This window comes from Cryptosporidium parvum, chromosome 7, assembly GCF_000165345.1.
Source record: "Cryptosporidium parvum Iowa II chromosome 7, whole genome shotgun sequence".
Classification (NCBI taxonomy): domain Eukaryota; phylum Apicomplexa; class Conoidasida; order Eucoccidiorida; family Cryptosporidiidae; genus Cryptosporidium; species Cryptosporidium parvum.
In genome coordinates, this window is record NC_006986.1 from 130,568 (window position 1) to 156,286 (window position 25,719).

A 25,719-nucleotide genomic window follows, 5' to 3' on the forward strand; every position below is an offset into this window, starting at 1 on the left:
TTTTTCATATTTCAATATTACTAATGATAGAAAATTAGTTATTGTATTAGTTATTGCCTGCAATCTAGTAATACTATTCATTAAGCGACATAATTGACGAGAAATTCTAAATAATTCAGCAATATTTTCTTTGTGAAAGAAAAAGTGGTGTGACCCTTCATATATGCTCCGGAGAAATATTCTTAAGTTGCTTTAAACATTTTGCATGCACAATAATATTATTATGTGGACACTAAATGGCGCCGGCGGCATATGTTTAAGTAATATTTATTACAATATGTAAACAATGTTAACAAATAATTAGTGTATAAAAAAATGAATTAATAGTCTGAAAGGCAACAATATATAGATAGGAAATGTGTGTTTGGAATTCTATATAAGTTTGGTGTAAATATGATTACCAAATAAACAAATGATGAGAAGTGTCTGACTTAAAGAGTATAGAAAATTATTAGAATATGTATATGTAGCTATAGCCTTAAAATAATAAGTAATGCAAAAGCTGTCATTACTTATTTTAATATAATAATATTAGGATCTGACCATTTTCTTTTTATGAATCATATGATATGAGAACAGTCGGAGCGATTCTCCTTTTAGTTTTAGCAGGAAGAGGAATTTGGTTGTCAACCTGATCTGAAGTAGATATATTATCAGAGAAAGCAGTAATTTTCTCAGAAACTGCTGAACTACTAGGGTTGTCATTAATTGGAATAGGTACATTTTCATTATTTTTGAATGAATTTTGATCAATATTTTCATCATTTTCAGAGTTTTGTGAAATTTTTTCTTTGGGTTCTATTATCGTACTGTGAATACTAGTATTCGTAGGGACAGATGAAGGAATAAGAACCTCTCCAAGTTCTCCATCTTCAAAAAAGATTATTGTAATATATCCATCAGATGATGCAACAGCTAAAGTATGGCCATCACTGCTCCAAGAGGCATCGTTCATACCTTGGAAATGAAGACCTCTAATACATACAATTGGATGAAAATGTTGAGTATCGTATATGTTTATAGTTCCAGCCAAAGTAATCACAGAAAAGATATATCTAGGAGCAATTTCTCCGTGATTTCCATTCTTTGAAAATATCCAGCTATCCTCACCTCCTTGTGGAGTTATTCTTTTAAAGAAGAACTGATTTTGAGAGGTATTTGAGGATTTCAAAGGACAAAATGTAACAGGGTTAAATCTTATTGAAGATGTTGTACCATCAGGAGATGGAAGTACTGCCGCTGGAAATGAATATTCATCTCTTAAAAATATATAAGAAACAGGAAATAGTATTTGATTGTTCTTATTATCTCCATTATCACTATCTGTTTCTTGATTTAACAAGTATTGTCCTGTAGGAACTACAAGCATTTCTCCCTTTGGAGACCAATCCAGTCTCCTAAAAAAGCTAGTAGTAGCAGATTCAGCTAGAAATAGACATCTTCTCTTTATATTACTATTACTACTTGAAAGTTTGTTATTATTTGGGGTAGCGCAATCACCAATAACCAATTCTGAATTCATATCAATGTCTAAGTTACTTTGTTTCTGTTTTGAACAGTTATCCAATACCTCATATTTTATGGTATGATGCAATTTCCAAGACTTTACATCCGATTTATTTGTTTGTTGACTAGCTGCATTTTGAACAATTCCCAGATCGCAAACTGGGGTTGAAGATTCAGATGGTGACACCAATAATACTGGAGTTCCTGATGTTATATTTTGGGACTCAATTCCCGCCTCTTCCTTAGGCTGTTGTTCCCCATAATTTGTAGTGCATGAAGTCATTTCCATGCCGGTATGTACATTAATTTCTGTGCATGCATTTTCTGAATTCCCGCCCATTTTATTGTTAATTTCCATCTCGACATCCTCCTTTGGAGAAATTTTTGTATCATTTATATTTGAATTCGAATTAGTTATTGATTTGTTTTTCTTTTTTGTTTTGCTGGTTTTACTCTTCCAAATACGTACAGTTTGATCAGAGCTTTGAGATGCAATAAACTCATCTTTTGGATCCCAGCTTACACCCATTACTATGTGAGTATGTGCATCTAATTGACGCAAAAGCTTCCCAGTATAAACATTCCATATCGTAACACGATCATCCTCTGTCCCCACAACAACTTTGCAATCATCTGGTGACCAGCTTAAGGAAATTACTGGAGCCATACATCTCATTACTGTTATTCTCTTCCAATATTCAGGGAATCCTAGAACATCTTCAGAATTGTGACCAAAAGCCACCTGTTGTTTCTCTGTTGTTGGCTTCCATATACAAAGTGAATCATCTTGACCTCCAGAAGCAAGTAACTCACCACTTGATGAAAATCTTATACAATTCACTTCTTTTTCGTGTCCCAACAATCTTGATAAAATTTTTAATTTCCACTCAGCTTCTCTAGTAATTTCCCATATATGAATGAATTCATCAGCTCCTGCTGTTGCTAGTCTTGAAGTTCCTGGCTGAAAATCTAAAGAATAAACCCTATCTGCAAATTTACTATCTTTAGAATGCCAAATGATTTGAGGGGTTTCTACTTTCATCGATCTTGCTTTTCTATATCCAATATAAAAAAAAAGATTAATGAAAATTTTCACTCCGTTTCAAATTCTATTATGTGGGGTATATTTTGGGAACTATTTCTTTAATAAACTCTTAAATAATTCTATTCCTTCTTGAATTTTAGACTTAATTGACATATAAATTATCTGATCTCCTCAATCAATTCTCACCTGATTTCTATATCAACAATTTTTTCCCCAATTTTATTTTATTGATAATTTTCCTTTCATAAATTATTTTTTCTTAAACCCTGTTTTTCGGTACCTTAAAATATTATTAGTTTAGGCGCCAATACCGGTGTTTATTAAATCATGATTCTCATAGAAAATTTTTCAAGTAAATGCAAACATTATTAAATTAATCAATATGAAATTTTAACTAATAAAATAAAAATTATAATGATAAAATAATAATATCATTGATAATAGCCTAATTATTATAATCATTAATCTTTTAAATATCCCTTCTCATTAAAAAATCCTCCCCACTAACTATTAAACACTATTTACCATATATATTTAAATCAAATCAGCAAGGGATCTCTAACTACATTGTAAGTTATTTTAGAAAACTCCTCAATGCATGTAGAATTCTTTGCAATAATGTGAATTGTTGGAATTTTGGGAATGTATCGTACCACATCTAAAATCTCACGTATTGATTTTTCAATAGAAACTTCCCATACTGTGTTATGGTGAGGTGGTCCGGGCTCATAAAATACTGATACTGTCTCCCAGTTATATCTTCCATTAGTGTCCCAAGGCAAAGTTCTGTCTTTTGGAAACATTACTTTAAGATGATCACCCAATGTTGAACTCTCTTTAGCTTCACAAATAAACTCGCATAGCATTGGCTCATCCAATAATATTAATATTGGATATACCAATTCATTCTTTAAGCACTTTATCTCATGATTATAAGTATGTATAACATCGTAAATTGCTTCTCCCAAAACATATTTCCTTTCATTAAGTATATTGTCTCTTTTTTGTAAACTTTCATTCTTGCCACCATCTCTCTTTTCAAGCTCTTCACGCTCTTTTCTTCTCTTCTCAATCTCAGAAAGTCGTTCCTCTAACTGGGATTTAAGTTTTAATAACTCAGGGTTTTCTGGTTCATACTTTAATCCATGTAATGCAAAATTCAAAGCTTGTCTATATAACTGCATACACATTGAAGCTCTACATCCTCTATATGCTGCCTTCACATTCTTTGGGTTCTCCTTCAAGGAGGCTCTACAATCATCAACACAATCTACATATCTTTTCAATAACAAATACACATGTGCTCTATTTGAATATAATAAAGAATTAGTTTCCTTATCTGTACTTTTTTGTTCTATACCTTTTGTGTATGCTATAATTGCATCTTTATATCTCACCTTTCCATCTTGAAAGTATTCATTTCCTACTGTCCTGAATTGTCTAGCCAAACTTTCTGGAGTCTCATCATCATATACCAAAGCTTGTAAAGCTTGGATATGAGGATTATTAGGATCTAATACATCTTCTCCCATAAATAAAGGAAACTCTTCACCCTGATACTTCTCTACCAACTTTTTTACAGCTTCTGGGTTTACTTCCCAGTCAATATCATCATCTTCTTCATACAAGCTTACACCACCAACACTCCCTTCATCAGTTGTAATCATCTGAGGTGCATTTGAATTTGTTGAATTATCTTCTAACTTTTCCATAATTCCTCAAATCTAAAATCTAACCAAAAGTTAACCAGATAATTTTTTAAAAAAGCCAAAAGTTGCTCTTTTTTTTTTAAGCTATTTACTTAATATTATTATAATCTAGTCAAATTGGGATAACCCGCGCAAACCAAATGCTCCACTGCGAATGTGGCGCCAAAACATGCCGATTGAAAGTCATACAATGACATTCAGAAGAACAATAACGTAAAGTCGGTTATGGCAAAGAATTCAAAGAAAAAAGTTACAATTTAACCAAATACTGTAATAAATATCAGTGATATTTACTATCTTTACAATTTTAAAGAATAATTAAAAAAAAAGTGTGGTTTTTTTGGTCTATTTCTAACAAATATCATCTTTCCTCCAAATCTGTTAATTGCATGCATTTCCCGCAATTAATAAATCTTTGTGTTCTTTTTTAAGCTCCCTCTAAATTCCGTATTATCTGAAACTGCAAGATCTCACAGCATTAATTAATTTAGAAACTTGTGGATTAGGAAGTAATAATTCTCCATAGGGGAAAACATGATTTCTTACTAAAATTAAAGGAGAGCTTTCATCAAAAGTAATATGTCTAAGACTTTGTCGAACTTCAGAGTGGTCGACCTCTTGTAAAATTCTCTTTGCTACTCCTTCTATATTTAAATCAGGAGAAAGTTGCATTAGAGCTGTCTCAAATTCGCCACCACCTATATATTTACACCCATCGATCCATCTGAGATCTGAATCTGTAAAGTTCCAGCACCTAAGTTTAATCCAATCAAAAATTAGCTCTTCAAGTTTATCCGTTTTTTTGTGAGATATCATATAATTTGATTTCTCTGTTGGTATCTTCTGATTGATATTTCTTTCAGAAATAGACCAAGTTGGAGGATTATAAATGCCTCCTCCAATCGAATTTGAATCTGCAAGATCTAGTAGGTTTCTGAAATCAGTTCTATCAGTATTACAACACTGAATTCCTGCAAATCCAATACTTCTTTCCCGTGAAATGAGAGATTTTGCTACAGAAAAAATCATTGAAGAAATAGAAGTTTTCTTTAATTCTTTCTTTGGTGAATTATCTTCATTTGAAAATGAAGGTGAAATCATCTGTTGTATTTCTTGGTCTTTCTCTATGATTCTTTTCTGAACTGAATCTATTCCTGACCTGAAAGTCTCAGTTTCTTGCAAATAATTGTTATTGTTAGAATCTGTATAACTTCTACTTTGGCAACAATTCTCAAAGATCATTCCTCCATTGTTCTCTTTATCATCTTGAAATCTGGAAAATGCACCTTTTCTAAGAGAGTATAACTCCTCCTTAACTTCATCCACTGCTTTAGGGAGTAAGAAGTTTATGAATGCCGGGCTTAGTCTCACTCTGAGTACATGAACCTGGATTTGAATTGATTCAAAGACCCTTTCTAATCTTTGGCTTAATAACAAATTATTTTCTGTTATCATACTTTCGTCAAAAACCACAAATAGAGGAATTACTTCCTCCTCTATTTGACAGCTTAAGGCATCAACAGATCCAGAAATCTTATCTAAGTTAAACAAAATATCTATTCCTGAAATTTCCTTCCAGGAAATATCCTTGACGGCTTCACCTTCAGCTACCTTTAGCTTATCTGTAAGTAATTTCTTTCCTATCATCTTCGCAAATGTTATATTTCTGTCCACTTCTGCGAAGAAAAGCATTGCTGACAATATTGTCTCTCTAACTACTAAGGAACTACTTCTCTCAAGTAATAGATGATTAGTTAAATGTAATCCTGTGATAAATGTTTGAATAGCATTTTCAAAGACTTGATCTTTTTCAAAAATATCCAAAATTTGATTAAATGATTCTTTTAAATTCACTTTTTCGCTTCCATTGGTTTGCAAACTTTGAATCTTAGATCTAAGATGTTGAGCCAAAAATTCTCTTGTATTATAATTAAGCAAACTCCTCAAGGATAAACCTCTCAACAAGAGTATTTTTGATATTACTGAAGTAAACCTTCCAGTTAAAATATCCTCTGTAGCTTTAGTTCCTGTGAAAGGAGATTCCTCCTGAGTAGAAATAGCCAGCTTAAGTTCAAATCCAAATTCTTTAAGACCCAACATTGTCTTTAATAAACTTTCTGAAGTTAATAAGCTACTTAAACAAACTAGAGACATCATTTCCATGCAATAGTCACTTGTAATACGATGATTTACTCTCCAACTCTCAAACTGAGTAATCAATTCGGAGAAACAAACAGTATAAATAGTGATATGATCCTCATTTATAAATTTTGATAAGACTAAGCTTGCTCCGGTTTTATAATCTTGTTCAATTGAATTAGTTCCTGCCAATGCAAGTAAACATGAATTGTAAGTATTCAAAGATTTGATCAGATATTGGCATTTCCAAAGGATCTGAGCATTTAATAATAGCTTCTCCAATTTATGAACCCAAATTGGGGTTGAATTTCCCAGTTTTTTCTGGGGTACAAAGAACGGAACCCAGGTCTCAGGATGTTGAACTGTTTCATTAAATAACCAATTCTCCAGTTTTGAAATTCCTATATCAAGTGAAGCCACTAAAGGCAATTTAATCGCCTCATTTGGGAGAGAGGAAACTGAGCCTTCAAAACTCCACCAAACCTCTATCCCTGCTTTTCCTTCTACTAGACTCACAGTACCTGTTAATATTGAACAGTAAATTATTCCTTGAAAATAGAATCTATCCTGCTGTTCATGGTGAAAATCTTTATTTGTCGAAACTACTGATGTTTTAGTAAGATTTTCTTCTTCCAATTGCGATAGACTTTCTTCTGTACGCTTAAACCATACCTGAGGTTTTATTATAGTGAACTTTGCTATCTTCTTTTCTCGCAATACCAACCTCAAATTCTCCAATAAGGAAAGAGTATGCAAATTGGCCGATCTTCTAATATCTGAGTCTTCAACTGAAAAGCTATAACCCATTAATGAAATTGCCTCAACACCTTCTGGAACTTCAAATGATATTCCATTTTCCAAAAATCCTGTCAAGGAGTACCAAGAGTTACATGTTATGTTGCTCGTATATAATGAAGATGGAAATAATGGTAGGCAAGTATTCTTTTCCGTATCACAAATATACCTCATTGCTGTGTCTATTAAATCATCTTTTCCTACTATAACCCTATTACCACCTGCAATACCTCCCTGAAATAATTTCTTATGTTCATCATCTGGTATTTGAATGTAAAGCTCTGAACTTAAAAAGTTTCTCAACTTTCGACCAGATCTTCCTGATGAAGAACGACTACATTCACATCCAAAAGCCTTTGAGCCTATATTATAAGTTCCAGACCTCATTAACTCTGGTTTTATTTCCTCTCTTGTATTTTCGTTCAAAACTGAAACCAATGAAGCATCATGTGATTTGCCTCTCTTCAAACTCTCACCTAATTCTGATAAAATGTTTGATTCCTCTATGTCCTCCGCCAAAAACTCCAAGTCAAGGTACTCATTCAACTCCTCATAAAAACTAACAATTCTGCTTGGCCCACCATTTCCTGCTGAGACACTCTCCTTTCTTGACTTTCCATCACATCTCAACTTCACATTCCCTATTCCACAATTCTCTGCTGATGAAGAACCTGATAACCCCATTATACCACACTTTTTTTTCTGCTCTTTCTTGCATACGCATGTGTGAGGGTTTGATTTTCCACAATTTTCCCGCCAAAAATGCCGGTATTGTTACAACGTATTAGTATGAGGAAGCAAATGTGGGGTAAATTTTACATGTAACTGCATGCACTTTCGTTAGTTTTTTTTTCCCTTAGAATAACCCCATCAGAAAGTTTTGAAAAGTGTAGAATTTCATCTTCTGGTTGTAGAAGCTCTTCTACAGCTTCATCGATTGGTTTCATTAAGAAAAGCCCTTTAAGTTGTTCAAAGAATCCCTTTCCCAAGAGCATTTCATAGTCTTGGGATTTAAGTAAATCTTGAAAACGCGGTCTTTTCTTCGGGTCCATTGTAAGCATTTTTCCAAGCAGTTCAATATATTCTGAAAACAATAATAATAAATTAAATTAATAAGCATTTGCAACTAGTGGTAAAAAGAGAATATAATAGATCAGTTTTTTCCTCTTGATCATACTTACTAACATAAAAACCACTGTTGATATTTTAAAAACTTACCAGCACTCCAAGCAGGATCAGCAGCTAACTTCAACAAGCTCTCCTTGACAAAGCTCCTTAATCTCTTATAATCTTTCTCTTTAGGTTCATAAATCAGTGATAATGAGAGGAAAACCATAGCTAAACAGAAAACATCATTCTTGTGTAGATCGACCTCTTTTTCAAAATCCTCATATGTTTTATAGTTTGGTTTAGTTAATGCATACCTCAATTCAGGGGAAACATTTAAAGGGATATTTGCATTCTTTTTCATTATTTCTATGAACCAATGCTTAATTCTTAATGGAAGCATAAAGTCCCCAAGAAGTAGTATGAATCCCGTAGCATTTACGTATATATTAGATAGTTTAATATTACCATGGAATATCTCATAGCTTTCTAGAAAAGATAGAGCCTTAATAATCAATAAAAGATTATAATGAAGTAAATCACATGTATAATAGTAAATATGTCTTTGACCTGATAAATTTTTTATTAATGAGATTCCGTTTCCATACTCACAGTATGGAGTTATGAGAGCTAATGCATGTCTTATTTTGTACTTTGGATGAGAATACTTTGTACCAGTAGTAGCAATTAAAGGAGCTAAACCAGATTCTTGAAAATCTCCCCCACAGTAAAGTAGAATATACCTCCATTGTCCTCTCATAATCTTCTCAGCTTCTGTTGCATCACCTCTAAGTACTCTTGCATTTTCTAAGGCTTTTGTTGCATAAAATTTTCTTCCAGTTTCAGATATTCCAACTTCTCCGTAAATCTTCAATTAATAAATAATCAGTCATTTCATTTTATTAAGTAAAATAGCTTAAAATTTAACTTACCATTTTTGCTGCAAATCTCATATCATCATTCGCAACTTGTGGAGGCTTATCAGAGCCTTCTGTATCATCATTTGACTTGGATCCCTTTTTTTTCTTTGTTTTATCATTTACTTGTGCTTTCTCCTCAGAAGTTCCAATTGCTTGTTCAATAGTTTTCTTTCTTTTTGGTGGCTTTAAACCTCTAGATTTGAAAAATTTGTCCCTAGAATCATCCCATTGCTTTTGAATCCAATTCTGAAGATCCTTATCTCTCTGAACTTGTACTTTGAGCAAATGTATCCAAGGTGCATCTAATCTATGAAGATCAGGAGGTAAAGACTTTTTGTCCCACCTAAAAAGTAAAGTTGCTGACCTTAAGTTCCTCATACTTTCCTGTACTGCTTTCTTCTTATTCTATTAGTTAGATAGAATATAAGTATATATAATATAAAGTAATGAATTTACTATGAACTTTCTTTAAACGTTACCTCTAAATGAATTTTAACATTTTGAGCGTTTTCAAGAAAAACATTCGGATCCTCTAAATTATTTGGATTCAAATCGTTTATATCTGCCTCTTTCAAGTCTTCCATTTGCTGTGATTCAATAATTTCTTGTAAACTCTCTTCTATTTGTTGATCACAAATATTAATTTGAGAATCCAAATCTTCTCTAAAATTAGTTAAAAAGAAAAAAAAAACAAATAAATATTATTATAAGAAAAATCCGGTACCTTTATAATTGTTCAATATTTATAATTTCTATATAATATCAGTAATAGATCTTTATTATTATACCAAAGAACTACCGGATAAAAAAAAAATTCGAATTTTCAACTTACAGTTCTGCCTTTAAACTCTCCATTGAAGAATTTACATCATTTTTCAGGAGCCAAGATTCACTATAATAGGAATTTCCCCTAAGTCTTTCTACTGGGATCCATCCTATATCCCATACAATTTTTGTGCCATAGACCCCATAATAAATAGATTCATCTATAGAGTCCATTTCTCAAACATGCAATTAATTTCAGTTTTTAATTTTCAAAAAAAAGCAACAAAAATATCTCATAATAGATAAAACTTTCAACACTTTAACTCACTTAATATCCATCCCTATTTCTTATTAAATTCTCAACCTTCTTCCGTTGACAGTTTCATCATCACTTAATATTAAGGTGGGGCCAGGCATGGGCGGGCATTGTTTGGCGCCTTGGGAGATTAAATAATTTTTAAATGGTGAATGGAATGAAAATAGGAGTAAAGTTAAAAAGAAAACCAATAATAATTAAACAGATAGTTTAGGCAGGAATAAGATTGATTTTTTTAGTCAAGGTCAGAATTTCTTGCAAAACTATAATGGTGGAAAGTCTGGTAGAGTTTGATTACTTGAGATATAAGGATGGTCCAGATATACCAGTGGTAGAGAATCCTCACTATTTTACGTTGATTAGATTCTTGGGATTAATTAGTAATACTAGCATGGCAATTGATTGGACATTTGAAGATGTTCAAGCTATGTTTGAAAAGGAAGAGTTGACTGAATACTCTAGGAATCTTCATTTGAAATTACTTGGATTTTTAGGAAAAAGGTTTCCTCCTCATGTCACATTAGAAAGGAATTTGACCAAATTTTTAGATGAAAGGCCTATAGATGTTAGCGTGATATTTTGGGACAAAATGAGTTTTAATGCTGATAATCAAAATAAAGATTTAGATGAAAATCGAGAAGACGAAGATTTAAAGGAAGTTAAGTCAGAAGAAGTTGATATAGAAGGAAATGATAGTTCTAAGCCATATAAGGAAGAAAGTGAACTTTTAGATGTTCAATTATACAATCCATATAGAGACAATGAATATAAAAATGTTCAGAGTTATGAAAGATTGAGAACTATTAGAATATTACTAAACACTTGTATTCAAGAAAGTAAGCAATTAAGAAATATTTTTCAAGGTATGGAAAATTACTCAATGAAGTGCAAGAATGTAAAACCAGGAGAATGCTTTTTTGGACTTTCTCCTCCATATGTTGGCGATGATCAATTAGGACATCATTATTGGTATATTAATCCTCCAAATGACGAAGTAATTTTTAAATTATATAGAGAATCATCTTTAACTGGAGAGTTAACATTGCTTTCAGATAACTCAGATACATTATGTAGCACGTTCAAGACTTTTTTAAATAGTGAAGGCTTACAAGAAATTGGCCAAAAACTAGAAATCAAGTATAATGCATTAGTTGTTGCTGAAAAGGCTAAATTAAGGAAGATCAGACAAATGAGATCTATTCGTAACCAACTAGAATCATCATGGGGAAATTGTGCTCCTACTGATGAAATGCTTAGCGGAGGAAGAACAAAAAGAAAAGCCGCAATGAATATTGACTATTCTTATTCTGTTAGTGAAAATGCTACAAGAAGATCCTCCAGAATAAATAAAAATGGTTACGATTCTGATTCACTAAATCATGAGCAGAGTTCCACATTTAACAATGTTGTTAAAGACAGAAGCGATCGACTTGCTTTAAGAAATGCAAAGAAACAACAAATTGAAGAGTCTGAGAAAGATTTAGATGAATCAACTGAAGACAGTTCTCAAACTTATTGCTCTAAACCTGAAATTAATCCAGACCCAGCTGATAATGACTTGACTAACTCTAGCCAAACTCCTGTATTACCTCCTTTACTCAACTTGGAAAACAAGAACTATACCACTCAATCTTCTAGTTATACCTCTAACTCTTCCACTCAGGACATCAACAACAACTTAAATTCCATGATAGGTTCTGGTATTTTATTAGATACCCAGAATCACCATCCTTCCCATATGCAATCGATAGATTTGGCGCCAAAATATGTAAGCATGCAATTCCCTTCAGGGGTTATTCCTGTACTACCATCTCCATCATACAATTTTTCTTCAAGTTTGCCCGCTTTTAATTTGGCTCAGGTACAAAAAATGCCCCAGCTTACCCAAATTTCGCAAATTCCTCAGATTAGTCAGATGCCTCAAATATCACACATTTCCCAAGTCCCTCAGATTACTCAAGTGGCACAAATGTCCCAAATTCCAAGTTTTCAGACAAGCAGCACTGTTCCAAACAGTCCTTTAATTACCGCCAACGGTAACATCCCAACAATTACAAATTTTCCTAATCCAGGTACACCTAATATCCAACCTGAACAATATAGCAAGAATTAACTCTTTTCTTTTAATTCTTGGTTTAATTAAATCTTTGCATATATTTTATTTTCTTAGGCTAGCCTAATTAATATTATTACACACTAATTGTTTTGGCGCTCATTTTTATTATAGTTTATTTTATTGAAAATTTTATTATGTAGAGTTTAGATGGACTCTCCGAGCATAGGTATTTCGGATATTATTACAAGTAGCGAGGACTCTTATGAGGACTTCAGCTTTAGTTTTGAGCAGCTAATTACTTTGCTCAATTTCATGATTGAGAGGTAAGTTCAATTCAATAATATTGTATTGAAAAGGTCCAGTTCAGTAAGAAATTAAAGAAATGAGAGTGAAAGAGAAAGAGAAAGAGAAAGAAAGAGAGAGACTAAAAATACAAAGAATTCGTATAAAATCAAATAACTCTTATGTTTTCTCTTGTTTAGAAAAAAAGGTCTTGAATCGATTTGTGTGACAGATCGTGATGGCGTTGTAGTACTTAAAGGTAAGTAAATTCTTCAAAGTAACAAGAAGATTTTATTATATTGATTACTTCCTATTTCTTTTTTTAGCTCCAAATTCTTCATCTGGTTCCAAATCTCTTCTAACAAATCCATCAATTCCTGTAGTTTTTGCTAGCTTAATTTCCTCTTGTGAAAAGCTGGAAGAATTTGGAAAAGCTTCATTTGCTATCGTAAGTTTCCAAAAGCATATTTCAATGCAACGCTCAACAATATTATACCCATAAATATAATAATAATTCACTTTTCTCTTTGTAGATTCGAACAAATAAAGATTCAACTTTCCAAATCAACTTTCATCCTTTAATTATAAATATTGTCACAAACTCTCAGTATGAAGGTAAGATATTATTTCTACTACTATAATGGAGTTTTTAATTATACAAATATATGCTATTCCTTAAATGCATTATTCATCTTATTTTAAAACAAAAAAAAAACCTCCAGATTTTAGTAGTAACGTGTCAATTTAATATGAATCCAAATCTTTATTAACCATTAATCTTCGAATTTACTTACAGGAGAAGTTTTAGAATTAATTCCTCAATTAAAGCAACTTCTATTTGGTGTAAGAAGAATTGCAACATCAATAATTAATTCTTAAAAGAAAAAATATACAATTTCTACTATCAATATTACCAATACTAAAGAAATAATTTCATCCTTTCCCTCCTAATATTGGAAAATCTGATCATTTGACAGTAAATATGAAATTATTCTCATTAACATATAAATTTTCTAATCTAATTTCAAAATAGCTCTAAAATTTAGAAAACTTCTCTTGAAAAAACCTAATAATTACTCAAAATTGCCAAATTGTTGTGTGTGCATGTAAATTCGTCAAGAATTTTTGCTTTAAATTTCAATGTGCTATTTTTAAATTATTGAAAATTTATGAATTACCCGCCTTTACGTTGCCAAAATTTGGCAGTAGATATGCCAGAGATCCTTGCATGATTTTAAAAATAAAATTAGTGAAATAAGATAAACGATTATTGACTAATAACTTTTTTACAATGAAAATAAAAAGTTGAATAATTGATGGATTTGATTGGTTTGCTGACATTATTTTTAAGTTTGAGAGGTGATGTTTTTGTAAATTGAATATTTTAGTAATTCATGTTTAAAATTTTTTATTATTAGAAAGAAAAAAAAATGTCTGGGATCAAAAAAAGTATGATCGATGAATTTGAATTTAATTCATCGCCATTATATGGTGAGGACCTTTCAGATCAAATTTATAATTATTCTTACGAAGAGGAAAGAGATAAACATTCAAATAACACAACATCAACGAGAGAAAAGAACGAGAATGTTAATTTGCATATACAAAAAGGTGGAATAAGAACTAAAACAGTAAAAGAAGTTAAGCAATTAAGAAATATGAGTGAGAAGTTACAAAGATATTCATACAAATTTAGTCCAATAGATAATACTGTGGATAGAGAATTGACTAGATCCAGCTGGACAAGAGAAGAAATTGCATTATTTTGCCTGAGAAGTATGAATAATAATGTAAAGAAAGCAATAAAGTCATATAAATGCTTTACAACAATGATGTGTAAATTTAACTCAAAGAATGGAAACGAGATTGACATTTATAATCCAACAATATTATCACAACTACGTTCTGGAAAGGTCGTAATATTTGATAAATTAGATCTTCATGGTAGAATTCTGGTTATAGTGAATCTTCACCATCATGATCCTAGATTACAAACAGTTGATGATTTAATACTTTTGTTTGTTTTTGTTTTAGAACTAATAATGATAGAAAATCCTCATGATTATGCAGCAGAAAGAAACGGGATAAGTGTTCTTATTAATGCCTCGAAGATTGGATTTGGCGATTTTAGGATTGAATATTGCACTCGAATTATCCAATTACTTAAAAAGAATTTTCCAATAAAAATGGGTCAAGTTTTAATTTTTAAACCAAATAGATTGATTAAACTTTCAATAAAATTAGCATTACTTACAAAAAAAAAGATAAAAAGGAAAATTCAAATAATCAACAAAGTATTTGAGCCACTGGATTCAATTACAGACTTTGATGCCCTTTCTCATTTCATAGATAGAAAGTATATTCCAGAAGAATTTGGTGGAAATCATTATTTTGATTTTAACAATTTTTGGGAACTCAAGTATCAAGGTCATATGCTTGCTGAACTATTTCAAAAGCGTGGAGCTTCTATTAAAATTCAAGAGCCAACAAAAATGCTCACAAATGAGAAGATAAAGAATGATAGTAAAGATAAAGGCAAAAAAAAGAAAAAAAAAGATTGTAAAGTATCATCTATTAATGAAAAGGATAGGCTAATACTATCTAATTTTTACTATTCAAAGACAAGTTTTGACATCAATTGACTTAATGGTAAATACTTTATTTTATAAATACCAAATATAAAGATTTAAATTTTATGATTTTTTTTAAAGCTGTATTATTAATTCCAGTTTTTTGGCGGGAAACTGCCAATTGAATTACATGCGGTTGGCAAATAATATTGCATGCAATTTCAATTTTTGGCAATTTTTATTGCCCAATTATTACAGTCAAAATATGTTTCTATTATGGTAACATTCTCATCAGATTCACAATTTTTTTCACATTTCGTGTTTTCTCTATATTTCTCAATACCTTTATTACAAATTTCTACTATTTCTTGTTCCTCAAATAAGTGATAGTACCTCTGTAAAGCAATTAAGTATTTTTCTGGAGAAACTTTGACTATATTTCCAGGTGCTCCCGCCTCTTTGTGGTAATTATTTTTTTCTTCTCTAAATTGATCTAATGTACATTCTTGTATTTCTTCACCTTTTTCATCTTTTGCATATTTTTTTTGGAAATGCCAAGGTACCATAGTATCTTTACTAGAAAAGTCTCTTGAGCCAACTGTTCCTTTCTTTTGTTCAAAAGCCCATACGTAAATTAAAAGAGTTCCATTTCTTCTAAGGCACCTAATTAACTCACTAACTGCTTGAATTCTACGCTCAGGAGTAGAAAGATGATGTAGAACTGCAATACAGATAATACCATCAAAAGTTCCGGATCTTACATTAAGTCTCATACAATCATCAACAAATACTTGTAAATCGGGATTTCTTGCTATTGCTGATCCTAAAAGTGATTTGCATCGATCAGTTCCCATAAAACAAACTTTTGAATCCTTAATACAGTCCATGAACCTCCCATTTCCACATCCTACATCCAATAATAGTGAACCTGGCTCAAATGATGAAACAAAATCTTTCACTTTTGGCCAAGGAATACCTCTTGTATGAGAAAAATGCTCTGCCATTGTCTCATAAATTTCATGTACATATTTATTTTCTAATTCATCGCACTTATCCTCTAAAATGTTACCTTTTTCATCCAGCATCTCTGGTACTGAACAAGTTAATGGTCTACATTCTTTATCTGATGGCTTAATATTGCAAATAATCTTATTTTTACTTCTCCCCATATTATTTCTAATCCACCAGTCTAATTCAAAACCTGTACTCAAAAAAAAAGATTCTTCTTTACTCTATTTAATATTATGATACTAGCAATAACTTCTTTCCAACTAATCTCTCTATTTCATATCACTTATTTCGCGATCTGAGTATTAAAATTAATATTTTCTTTTATTTTGCCACTTTTACCGCCCAATTATTTTTGACCTTTTCAAATGTTTTTTTTAAAACATTATTCATTCAGAAAACCCGCCTAAATTAATATTAAAAAATTGTTATACCGGTATATAAATTGCATGTATACATGTAATGTGGAAAATTAATAAGAAAGAGATTATAAATATAAAAAGGAAAATAAATTAAATGAGTTATAATTATCGCCAATTTGACTATTCAATATTTAATTAAAAAAAGTATAATTGTTAATTATGTCCTAAGAATTATTTTTTTTTATTTTTTCATTTCTCTTCATTCTCCGAAACTAAACGAAAGTGCATGCTTATTATTTTTGCTTCTAATCTTTCTTGATGGCCTTTCAAAAACCTCTTGTTGTGAATTCTCAAAAGCTGATAAGCTCTGAACATCTACCTTCAAGTCATTTTCTCTGAAAACATTCATAAGATTCTCTGGCTCTTCTAAATCAGGTTTTTGATCATTTATTTGCGAGGAGTCATTTAAAGAAAGCAAATCCTCCTTGTTAGAGTCGTTAATGTTTAGCTTAAAAATGTGAGGTGCATAGAAATTAAGCCACTCAGGTTCTATAGCAGAGACTGCATTCATATATTCCTTTGAAGTTATAATTACTTCATGATAAATTAAATAGTCTGGGTTTACTCCTGAAAGAAAGAGTGAACTTGATGGGTGAATATAAGTTGGAACAGAGGTTGAGAGATTTACATACTGTCCAATTGCCCGTATTTTTGCAGAATTATGAAAATAACCACTGCAAAATGCTTTTCTAAGATTGTCCCAACATAAAGGATTTGGCTTCCAATCAATCCTAGGCATAGTCTCCATACTCATTATATTTGAATAAATTTCAACAATCTGATTAAATACTTCCTCAACACGCATTAATGCTTTCTGATGTAAAAAATGCCTTTCTGACCACCTTACATTTGATCCATGTCTTTTCCATTGGATAAAAATATTTAAAAGAGTTAAATGGTCACTTTCTGGTATTGAAAACTTCTCTCTAGAAGCATCAGCCTCTTCAAGTCTATCTTTAGGTCTATAGAAAATGCTTGGAACTGTGAGCATTGCAACAACTACAATTGCTTCAATTAAACAATCTAGTTTGTTAGCTGTTAGTAAAACTTTTGATAATGGAGGATCTAAAGGAAATCTAGCCATTTGTCTTCCAAGATCTGTTAAAGATCCATTATCATCCAAAGCTCCCAAAGACCAGAGCTGGTATAAAGATGTTGAAATTGAAGAAGATGAGGGAGGATCTATAAATGGAAATGAGAAAACATCTTCAGATCCCAATGATTTCAATAATAATACAACATTTGATAAATTTGTTCTTTGGATCTCGGGAACACTATTTGGAAGCATATCTGCTAAAAAAGTCTGTTCTGTATACATTCTATAGCATATTCCAGAAGATACTCTTCCAGCTCTACCACTTCTTTGTAATGCGTTGGCTTGACTAATTGGAGTAATTTGAAGAGAATCCATACCTATTTTTGGATTATATACTTTGACTTTGCAAAGTCCACAATCTATAACATATCTAATACCATCCAAAGTAAGTGAAGTTTCTGCAATATTTGTTGCTACAATTACTTTTCTATAAGGACTTGGTTTAAATATCTTTGCTTGTAAATCTGAAGGTAATTGTGAATATATAGGTAAAATCATAAGTGGATCAGCTCCATCGATCATTAGATTCTCTAATTTCTCTGATATAAGAATACATGTAGCTTCAATGTCTTCCTGACCTGTCATAAATATCAAAATATCCCCATCTTTTTTCTGCTTTTCATCTGAATTATCCTTATTTTCTAAAAGACTTAATGGATTAGTACAGTGAATCTTCAAGCATTGTCTTACTGCAGCATCAATATAATCATCTGGAAAATATCTAAGGTATTCAATTTCAACTGGAAATGTTCGGCCAGGAATATTAAATATTGGAGCATTACCAAAAAATGAAGACAGTTTTTCAGAATCCATTGTAGCTGAAGTTACTATTAATCTAAAATCTCTTCTATTTGATAAAACACTTCTAAATATACCAAAAAGTACATCAGTATTAAGACTTCTTTCATGAGCTTCATCCATTATAATAGCACTATAACGTTCAAGTTCTGGATCACTTAAGCTTTCCCTCATTAAAACACCATCTGTCATATATTTAATAACAGTGGATTTACTTGTAAAATCTTCAAATCTGATAGTATAGCCAACTTCTTTTCCTAAATCCACATTCATCTCATCTGCAACTCTTTGTGCTACACTTACAGCAGCTACCCTTCTTGGTTGGGTACATCCTATAATTCCACGTTTACTATAACCAAATTCATGGAGATATTGAGTTAATTGAGTAGTTTTTCCACTTCCAGTTTCTCCAACAACTACAACCACCATATGTTCTCCAATAAGCTTTATAAGTGAATCCCTAACTTTATATACTGGAAGGCTTCGTCTAGTCATTAACATTCTTTGCCTTGAATCATTTTCAGAAATATCTTTGCTTTTTCTAAATAAATCTCCAAAACTTTGTTTGGAATTATCATATTTGCCTTCTTTGGGTCCATCTTGGGAATAAATAGAGTTCTCCTCTATAGAATGGGATTTATCTGAGGAAATGAGTGCTCCAATTTTAGAGTTTTGCAATTCCCAGAATCTTTGTCTCATTTTAACTTTGTTTTCTTTCAATCTTAAAGTCTTTAAAATAGAACTTCCAGTTCTAGCCAACTTTGCGATATCACTAGTTTTATCCTTAATAGTATTAACTTCATCATTTTCTGTTTCTGGATCTCCTTTGAAAGATTCCAATTGAGATTTGATGGTATTTAATTCCCAAGATTTAAGAAATTTTGGGTAAGTCCTATCTACAATAATGTGGATCTTCTTATTATTCTTTTCATCAAACTCCAAATCATTCAAAAATAAGGTTTCCTTTCTTTCAATAATTTCAGAGCCCAAGCCAATCCCTGACCCTCCAAGTCTACTTAGTTCCCACCTTTCATTGTCAATATTACCTTGAATTTTTTTTTGGCTGATCCTTTTTCGTTTAAAAGGCTTTCCTAGTCCTTGCATACTTTCTGTTTGATTCCTATGAGTTCCAAGAGCTCCTTCTCCATATAATAGTAGTCCAGATTCAAACCCAAGGTGGTCATTTAGAGAAGCAGAACCTCCATCCTCATAAGAGTCGTACCAAATTCTATCCTGTTGGAAATATTCTTGAGGTGGTTGACTCTGTTGCTCCTTTTCATGAAACTTTGATTCTCTTCTATAATCTGTTAGAGAGGATCCTTCACGATTCCAAGTCTGCTCATTCACGCTATACCTACTTCTACCTCTCCATACTCTTCCTTGGCCTCCATCCCTTCCTCCTCCTTTTATTTGGCCTCTCCCATCAGGTAACATACAGAAGGATAAAGCGGAAATGATTTCCTTAAGAAAAAAATTCCACTTGGCTTTTTATTGAAAAAATTAAAAATTATTCAATTTTCAAGTTTTTTCACTTATTTAACCATACATGACCCATACTCCAAAAGTTTAGGCGGGAAACCTTTATGGCTGCATGTAAATTGAGAGCCTAACAAGGAGTTACGTGTGAGAGGAGGAAAGATAGTAAAGGCCCGAAAAAAAAGATAAATGTTAGAAATTGAAAAAAGATACTGAACGAATAAAAAGAAGAAATGCAAAAATAGATTATTATAAAACCTAATATTAAATAGGTCCTCCCAATAGAGGAGAGTTGGTTGCTGTGGAACATGTTGTATATAAGTGTTGGTCATCACTAACTCTATTACTGACAAGATGTAAGTGACTTCCAACAAAATGCCCATTGTTTTGGTGTTTTTGGAAGAGCTTCAAGGACACAGGGTCTCTCTTATAATCGCCAGAATCATACTGAATTTCACTGCGCTCACCTTCTGCGAGTACTCTCTTACCAGAGAATCCATCAGAATTCTCCAAAAATTGAATCCTCGTGCCGCTCCTACCGCTGCTATTACTGCCCGTACCGATTCCATAATTCGCAAAATTGCCACTGCTTCCACTGCTTCCACCTCCTCCACCCATAAATCTTCCCTTTCCTACACCATGAACAAGTGTCTTATCATCCACATAACACCTGGATCCACCCAAAGAGTAAAACAACGAGGAGCATTGGAAAGCCCCTGGTGAACCACTCACTGAACCCAGACTTGAATGCGGGGAAACCGGAATAGAACTTGGTGATGATAGCGAAAACGGAGTCATTATATTCGGCTGGCTCATCCTCGAATGCATAGCAATCAAGTTGGAAACCCATAGTCCACTCAGTAACTTTTCCGGAATTACGTGGTGCTTATGTATCAGAATTACTCCTGAACATGTATCATCAAGAGGCATCCCTAAATGAATGCCCGCCTTTGCCCCTGCATGTTTGGCGCCGGCGCCGCTGTTTTCCAGTGCTTGGATGCTTTCCATTGACATGGAGATTACTCTGCGAACAAGAGGATCAAGATAAGGCATAAAGGGTCTGATTCCAGTATCATAATCAAGTAGGCACAAGCTGTTATAAAGAATGTTCTGATGCGAAGGAAATTGGAGGATCGGGTCGTAACTTATTAGAATATTTATAAGAACACAGGCTGCGATCCTGCTACCTGGGACCAATAGGTTGAGTCCCGAGTATAAGGCAAGTTCGTGAGCAAACATAATCTTCTCAAATAAGTAGGCATAGTTTATCTTTTCACGGATTCCAAGGACTGCTTGTCCTACCGTTGTGCTTAGTCCAATCTTATTGGCCCAACAGGCTCCCTTCTTACAACAGAGAACTTCATCAGGATTCCCAGTTATCATGTTCACATTACTGCAACTTCCATCAATCTTTCCATTATTACTATTACTGGTTATATTCTGGGGAAAATTCTCTCTATTCTGGGATCCAAAAGGCCAAGAAGAGTCAGGAAGAACCTCTGATAAAGAGTTGTGGAGGGAATCCATCAGGTGTTTAAGTCTTGATAAGTAATGCAGGGTCATATGAGCTGGAGTCTTATTTAGTAGAGAGGGCCCTCCATATCTGGATGTTTGAACCAATAGTTGAATCTGCATCTCAACAATATCCCTACTTGACCGAATAATTCCGCTGCTCTGAACAAATCTATGTAAAGGAGGTAATCCAGGACAATGCTTTCGATCATGGCACTCGCCCAAGCACTCGCCTAAGGAGGCAGCTGTAACCACTGCTGCTGCAAACGTTGCTGCGAGAGAGCTTCTATCAAGCTTTCTTCTGGAAACTGGATCTCTCTCTAGGCAAAACATATATTGATCTATTAAGCTAGTGGCAATATGAAAAGTACTCTTTTCCCAGGCAAGTCTGTGTGCTACATCGCTGATCCAGCTCATAACGAGTTGTCTCTGATCAAGTTGTAGAAAGCATCCTGAAGTTGTATAGATACTATGGTGTACTTGAGCAAGCCTTTCCCTTCTATATAAGTCTTCCCAATCCATAAGGCTCATTGTTAATGACTCTTTTGGAAGTATATCTTGAAATCTACCAGAAATCATCCATCTTCTACATGTTGAAAATGACTTTGAGCCTCCCACATTGTTGTTATTATTCATAGAGCTAGAATTCTGAGCATTTATTTGAGCCTTTTCTCCTGTTATACCAATATTCTGGTTAACACCTCCAATATACTCATTCTGACTAAATGCAACCTTATTATCCATCATCTTTATATTATTTGGAATCCAGCTCTATAGATACCAGCTCTATAGTGGTAATTCAAATATCGACCAAGGCACTCTTTAATTTCATAAAAAATCTGACTTATATAACACCCCTAGTTCCAAATCCCTACCTCTTCCTTTTATTTTCTTCTTCTAATAGATACTATAGTAGAGGGAAAGCTTTATTTTTATTCATTGGTTTTTCTCGTCTTACAAAATTTTACTGGGCCGATTTTCTATCTTTTATATCTTCTCTGGAGGGGCCCATTATTTTACCTTTACTCATTTCTCCCAGCTTAATTAATTTTTTTTTGGCGTCATATTGAAACACGTACGGATATACATGATATTTCCAACTCATTTTTTTCCTGATTTACCTCACTCCAATTTTTATTTTCATTTCCTTTCTGTGTCTCCTAGACAGTAATTTATTTCCTATGTCTTTTACTATATATCCCAAATGATCCGCTCATCTCTCCCCTATTCTCCACACACTGTGCAACTTTGAGACGGCACTTTCGGCGCCAATGTCTGAAATAGATACTGTTTATACTAAAATACAATATTTGGAGAATATATTAATAATTTGGTTAAAATTTAATAAATCTACAGATTTTCCTATTAATATAAACTTGTCGTGACGATAATAGTTTTGTATCTTGGGATATTTGTCCGAATTGTGAAATAACTTTAGATTATAATATTTCTGTTTTGTATAATAATGTATGTAAATGTATATATAAGCATAATAAATAAATAAATATATATATATATATACATTTATTTGTTTATTTATCTGTGTATTTATATATGCAATATATAAGTTATAAAAAGTAGTCTATTTTCTGGACGAGACCAGATTCTCCAGAATCTTTCTAACCACCTGTACTTGTTTATTACTGTATCCCGAGTATTTAAGTACTTCGTCTATATGTACTTGTTTCTTTTCTGGCTGCTTTTCATATTCCATTGTAATAGCTAAGACAATGGATGACGTGGCAATAAGTGATTGTTTGTACTTAATAACAGCTTGAGTATTGAGAGAGTTGTGAATAATTTCAGTAGAAAGCTTAGAAACTCTGAATTTCTTTGATTTAGGTAAAGTAGAGTTTTGGATGATTTGCATTAGAAATGAATTAGCAGATGGTAGTTCTACTTGAAACCCTGTAAGTTCCCATGCAAGCCTTTCTAAAATGTGTACTTGTTTCCTAATAATCTTTTCTCCAGATTTCATCTTAAATCCACTATCATATACTATTTGAACAATTCTAGTGTAGCTTGGAGGGTCCAGCTCTTCATAATTGGACGAGATAAATATACATGAAACCATAAGTAGATTGTTTTTATATGCATGACTTTTGTTTGCAAAGCTTTTATCTGTATTTAGAAGTACTTGATCCCAAAAGTTTCTCATCAAAAACATTAGATAAATACTCACAAACTTAACTTGGTACATCAATCCTAGTTCATTGAGAATTTTAAACATAGTAATTTGTATTTCTTGGGTTTCGGGATCTACTTTGAGTAATCCCCATTTGGTCCACATATTCTCTTCCACGAGCTTCATTGCACTATAATAGGTCTCATCTCTCTCACTTAAAAGTTTGTGTTTACTTTCTATAGTTGAAGATTCATTTTCTTTTTGGTTTCTTATGACTTGAACTTTCTTAAGCCTTGTATTCTTCATTCTTTAGTCTTTTCTACCCACTTTTTTTTCCTTTAAAGCTTCAATTTAGACTTTTTGTGGGTAAGCTGTGAGAACCAGCTTTTATTAAGATTGAAAATACAAACTTTTAAATTTAAAACTGATTAGTAGTCACTCTCATTTCTCTCATCAAGTCCCTAACCTCTCCCTCTTTTTTTTCTTTTTTGCCTCTAACCAAATGCTTTCATTGTAGCTTAACCTTCTTATTTAGAACTTTCAGCAATTAATCCTGGCCAAACCCCTTTGAATATAAACTAAAAGTAATAAAAAAAAGAATTGAAATAGTGACTATAATTTTATTTCTAAATAATTTTAAATTTTAATCCAATAATTTCCCCCTTCTTTTATTGCAACTCCTATTTCAAGTCCTCTCCTCATAAATTTGACCAGCATCAATGCAATTTTTGTCCTTGCATGCATACATGTAATGATGTGCCATGGCGCCAATTTGTGGCGCCGACTTTTGTATATAATGAATAAATAATAATAGTATTAAAAAAACCTCTTTCAGATTTAGCAGATTAAGAGTATAAATAAGGAAAGATACACTTCTAATAGAAATAGCTTTGGTGTTGATATTAGATCTACCATTTGAACTGAGAATCAAGGAAGTAAAGGCAAAGGAATCTAATATAAAGTTCATAGAAGCTTTCATTGATTGGTCAGGTATATAAATAAAGTCAGAGTACAGTAATATACCAGTAAATAATATTTAGAAAGATTTTCATAACTATTATATAAAAAAGATGGTTTTTGAGATTCAAATTCACGATGGTGAAGGAGAAAATGAAGAAGAAGAAGAAGAAGAACTGAGCTATTTTGTTTCAGATACACAAAGAGATTGGGCAGAGTCTCATGAAAGAAGAATTGCTAAGCTATTTCAACAGCTAGAAGAAAAACAAGTTCAATTAGAAGAAAAAATCTCTGAGAGTCAAGGAATCTCAAAAGTAAGCCACGATCTTTGTAAAAAAGTTGATCAAATTTTCAAGAAAATTGAGCAACTTAACCAAAATATTAACGATGTTTTAAGAAGCTGGAGAATAGAACTTGCAGGAAATCCTCTTGAATATAGAGAACAAAAGAATATTCTTGAAAATTACTTAGCTCGACAAAAAGTTGCTCTGGATACAATAGGATATCTAAGTCGCAAAGTTGAAGATTTAAAAAGCAGACAAACTACAATAGAATCTAATTCATATTCTAACCATTTTGACAGATTCACAGGATATGAAACTGACAATCGTAATAACAACTATGGATACAGACTCCCTCATGAAGATTCTTCATACGAAGTTCAAATTGAAGATGATAACTTTAGACAACAACAGTCCCACTACAAACCTCCAACACTATACACTCACCAAACTTTCGACATGGTAGACAGACAAATTGCTCAAGAAACTGCTATTGGATTAGGCCATATACAATCTCAAATGTATGAAGCAAACCAAATATTCAAAAACCTTGCATCCATGGTTAATGAACAAGGAGAAACTATACAAAACCTCGAAACTACCATTGACAATACAGTATATACTGCCAAACAAGCCGTTGGAGAACTTAGAAAAGCCTACAACTCTAGTAGCTACAAATTCTCTCTCATAGCTAACTATGGTCTTCCTGGCTTTCTTCTCCTTATTCTTGCCCTTATTCTCACCTTATATTTTTTGCATGTAATTTAATTAAAAAATTTAAAGGCGGGAAAAACACGTCATCTTAAATATGCATTTTATACCGTCTAAGACTCG

At 32.4% G+C, this 25,719-nt stretch overlaps 12 protein-coding genes across 12 annotated transcripts; 3 read left to right on the forward strand and 9 right to left on the reverse strand.

Moving 5' to 3' along the window:
* Window positions 1-553: 553 nt before the first annotated feature.
* cgd7_560 (hypothetical protein) lies at window positions 554-2,548 on the reverse strand (the record flags this gene model as incomplete). Its single annotated transcript, XM_001388331.1, has 1 exon — window positions 554-2,548. The coding sequence occupies one exon, from the start codon at window positions 2,546-2,548 to the stop codon at window positions 554-556; it is 1,995 nt and encodes a 664-aa protein (XP_001388368.1).
* Window positions 2,549-3,090: 542 nt separating this feature from the next.
* Window positions 3,091-4,263, reverse strand: cgd7_570 (protein with 2 TPR domains; the record flags this gene model as incomplete). The annotated part of the gene is made up of 1 exon (XM_628245.1): window positions 3,091-4,263. The coding sequence occupies one exon, from the start codon at window positions 4,261-4,263 to the stop codon at window positions 3,091-3,093; it is 1,173 nt and encodes a 390-aa protein (XP_628247.1).
* Window positions 4,264-4,710: 447 nt separating this feature from the next.
* cgd7_580 (hypothetical protein) lies at window positions 4,711-7,878 on the reverse strand (the record flags this gene model as incomplete). Its single annotated transcript, XM_628246.1, has 1 exon — window positions 4,711-7,878. One exon carries the CDS (start codon window positions 7,876-7,878, stop codon window positions 4,711-4,713), a length of 3,168 nt encoding a protein of 1,055 aa, XP_628248.1.
* A 496-nt stretch (window positions 7,879-8,374) lies between these two features.
* On the reverse strand, window positions 8,375-9,061 carry cgd7_590 (Ser/Thr protein kinase; the record flags this gene model as incomplete). Its single annotated transcript, XM_628247.1, has 1 exon — window positions 8,375-9,061. The coding sequence occupies one exon, from the start codon at window positions 9,059-9,061 to the stop codon at window positions 8,375-8,377; it is 687 nt and encodes a 228-aa protein (XP_628249.1).
* Window positions 9,062-9,224: 163 nt separating this feature from the next.
* Window positions 9,225-9,599, reverse strand: cgd7_600 (hypothetical protein; the record flags this gene model as incomplete). The annotated part of the gene is made up of 1 exon (XM_628248.1): window positions 9,225-9,599. One exon carries the CDS (start codon window positions 9,597-9,599, stop codon window positions 9,225-9,227), a length of 375 nt encoding a protein of 124 aa, XP_628250.1.
* A 971-nt stretch (window positions 9,600-10,570) lies between these two features.
* Window positions 10,571-12,415, forward strand: cgd7_610 (apicomplexan conserved protein; the record flags this gene model as incomplete). Its single annotated transcript, XM_628249.1, has 1 exon — window positions 10,571-12,415. The coding sequence occupies one exon, from the start codon at window positions 10,571-10,573 to the stop codon at window positions 12,413-12,415; it is 1,845 nt and encodes a 614-aa protein (XP_628251.1).
* Window positions 12,416-14,070: 1,655 nt separating this feature from the next.
* Window positions 14,071-15,282, forward strand: cgd7_620 (Sec14d domain containing protein; the record flags this gene model as incomplete). Its single annotated transcript, XM_628250.1, has 1 exon — window positions 14,071-15,282. One exon carries the CDS (start codon window positions 14,071-14,073, stop codon window positions 15,280-15,282), a length of 1,212 nt encoding a protein of 403 aa, XP_628252.1.
* A 149-nt stretch (window positions 15,283-15,431) lies between these two features.
* On the reverse strand, window positions 15,432-16,379 carry cgd7_630 (Ym1014wp-like, Ymb4 methylase; the record flags this gene model as incomplete). Its single annotated transcript, XM_628251.1, has 1 exon — window positions 15,432-16,379. One exon carries the CDS (start codon window positions 16,377-16,379, stop codon window positions 15,432-15,434), a length of 948 nt encoding a protein of 315 aa, XP_628253.1.
* Window positions 16,380-16,839: 460 nt separating this feature from the next.
* cgd7_640 (Prp16p pre-mRNA splicing factor. HrpA family SFII helicase) lies at window positions 16,840-19,968 on the reverse strand (the record flags this gene model as incomplete). The annotated part of the gene is made up of 1 exon (XM_628252.1): window positions 16,840-19,968. The coding sequence occupies one exon, from the start codon at window positions 19,966-19,968 to the stop codon at window positions 16,840-16,842; it is 3,129 nt and encodes a 1,042-aa protein (XP_628254.1).
* A 306-nt stretch (window positions 19,969-20,274) lies between these two features.
* On the reverse strand, window positions 20,275-22,269 carry cgd7_650 (conserved hypothetical protein; the record flags this gene model as incomplete). Its single annotated transcript, XM_628253.1, has 1 exon — window positions 20,275-22,269. The coding sequence occupies one exon, from the start codon at window positions 22,267-22,269 to the stop codon at window positions 20,275-20,277; it is 1,995 nt and encodes a 664-aa protein (XP_628255.1).
* An 835-nt stretch (window positions 22,270-23,104) lies between these two features.
* cgd7_660 (cyclin; possible cyclin A) lies at window positions 23,105-23,953 on the reverse strand (the record flags this gene model as incomplete). The annotated part of the gene is made up of 1 exon (XM_628254.1): window positions 23,105-23,953. The coding sequence occupies one exon, from the start codon at window positions 23,951-23,953 to the stop codon at window positions 23,105-23,107; it is 849 nt and encodes a 282-aa protein (XP_628256.1).
* Window positions 23,954-24,717: 764 nt separating this feature from the next.
* Window positions 24,718-25,653, forward strand: cgd7_670 (t-SNARE domain followed by hydrophobic stretch; the record flags this gene model as incomplete). The annotated part of the gene is made up of 1 exon (XM_628255.1): window positions 24,718-25,653. The coding sequence occupies one exon, from the start codon at window positions 24,718-24,720 to the stop codon at window positions 25,651-25,653; it is 936 nt and encodes a 311-aa protein (XP_628257.1).
* Window positions 25,654-25,719: the final 66 nt, after the last annotated feature.